Raw genomic sequence first — 1,324 nt, 5'->3', positions numbered from 1 at the left:
GTCCGTCGTTTATGTCAAGGCTGCCTCCACGGCCACCCCTCTCAGACTTCCCACCGGCCAGCTTGGTCCCACTGCCAGCCAAGGCCCAGTGGGTCCTCCGAGGCTGCCCACCGTCCCCAGTGAGGGGTGGGGACGCCGTGCTCTGGGGCCCAAACTGAACTCAGGACAGGACTCAGGGCCCGCCTCCAGCTCACACACACCATGGGGATGGGGTGCAGAGCTCCGCAGGTGAAGGCTAACCCCAGACAATTCCCCACGCAGGGACTCCACCGGGTAGCAAGACTGTCACCGTGGCTGCCCTCTCTTTCCTCCTAACACCAAACAATCCCGGGCTGCATTTGTCTGGCCTTTTATTCTGGAACTCCAAAAGGAAGGTGATTGGAATATAGATCACCGATGACTCACTCCCCCAGCGCCCAGAGGAGCCCGCCCCAAAGAGCCCAGTGTGATGCCAAGGCCCTGTCCCCAACTGCCGTGGGGAAGTGTGGGCGGGGGTTGGGGGGGCGACAGTCACCTTTTGGGTGCTATAGAAGGGGTCCAAGTCCTCCAGGGGCTCCCCGAGGAGCTCTCGGGGCGGGTTGCCGTACAGGTCCGGCAGCTTTTTCGAGGCCTGCAGGTCCAGCTGGGGTTGGAGAGCCTCCTCCTCGGGCAGCCCGTCCCGGCTCTCCTGCAGGGTGGCCGAGCCCCGGGCTTGCTTCTCCGCCATGCGCTTCTCGATGGCCGCCAGGGACTCCCGGGTGAACCTGTGGAAGCTGCTGGGGCCCCGAGGTACCAGGACGTCTGCCATCTTCTCATCCTGCTTCTGGGGCCCAGGCTGTCCTCCGGCCGCCTGCGGGGAAGCTGGAAGACACAGACGCCAGGCCTGACGCCACGCCCAGGGCCAGAGGGCAGGGTGGCGGACCTGCGGGGGAGCTGCAGTGCTGGCGGAGGGAAGGGCACGGTGAGCAGAGATGCTGCCAGACCAGGCCCAGCCTCTCCGCGGGCACACCTGGTGGACGCTGGCCTGGGTAAGCCCGGGGCCCTCCAGGCTGTGGGTGTGCACAGGGACCGACAGGACGTCACTCCTCACACCCCAAAGAGCACGTCTGGGTGCAAGTGGGCAAGAGTGATTGGCGTCACCGAAGCTCCTCTTTCTGCCCCACTCGGCACAGAGGGAACTGGCACCTGTTGGCTCCTTCTCCAAGCGCACTTTTTAAAATGTTTTCAAAAACATATTTTTATCGATTTCAGAGAGGAAGGGAGAGAGAGAGAAACATCAATGAGAGAGAATCATTGATTGGCTGCTTCACTCATGCCCCATACTAGGGATCGAGCCCGCAACCTG

General features: G+C 62.8%; 1 protein-coding gene across 1 annotated transcript in view; it reads right to left on the bottom strand.

Moving 5' to 3' along the window:
- SCN5A (sodium voltage-gated channel alpha subunit 5) overlaps nucleotides 1-834 on the bottom strand; it is a 93,645-nt gene extending 92,811 nt beyond the window's left edge. Inside the window, 1 exon segment of the mRNA XM_015568313.1 lies at nucleotides 515-834. Within this exon segment, the coding sequence (XP_015423799.1) occupies nucleotides 515-787 (273 nt within the window). The 5' untranslated portion in view covers nucleotides 788-834.
- Between the last annotated feature and the right edge of the window lie 490 nt (nucleotides 835-1,324).

Source organism: Myotis davidii, unplaced genomic scaffold, assembly GCF_000327345.1.
Source record: "Myotis davidii unplaced genomic scaffold, ASM32734v1 scaffold663, whole genome shotgun sequence".
Lineage (NCBI taxonomy): Eukaryota > Metazoa > Chordata > Mammalia > Chiroptera > Vespertilionidae > Myotis > Myotis davidii.
This window is presented reverse-complemented; position numbering and strand designations above follow the sequence as displayed.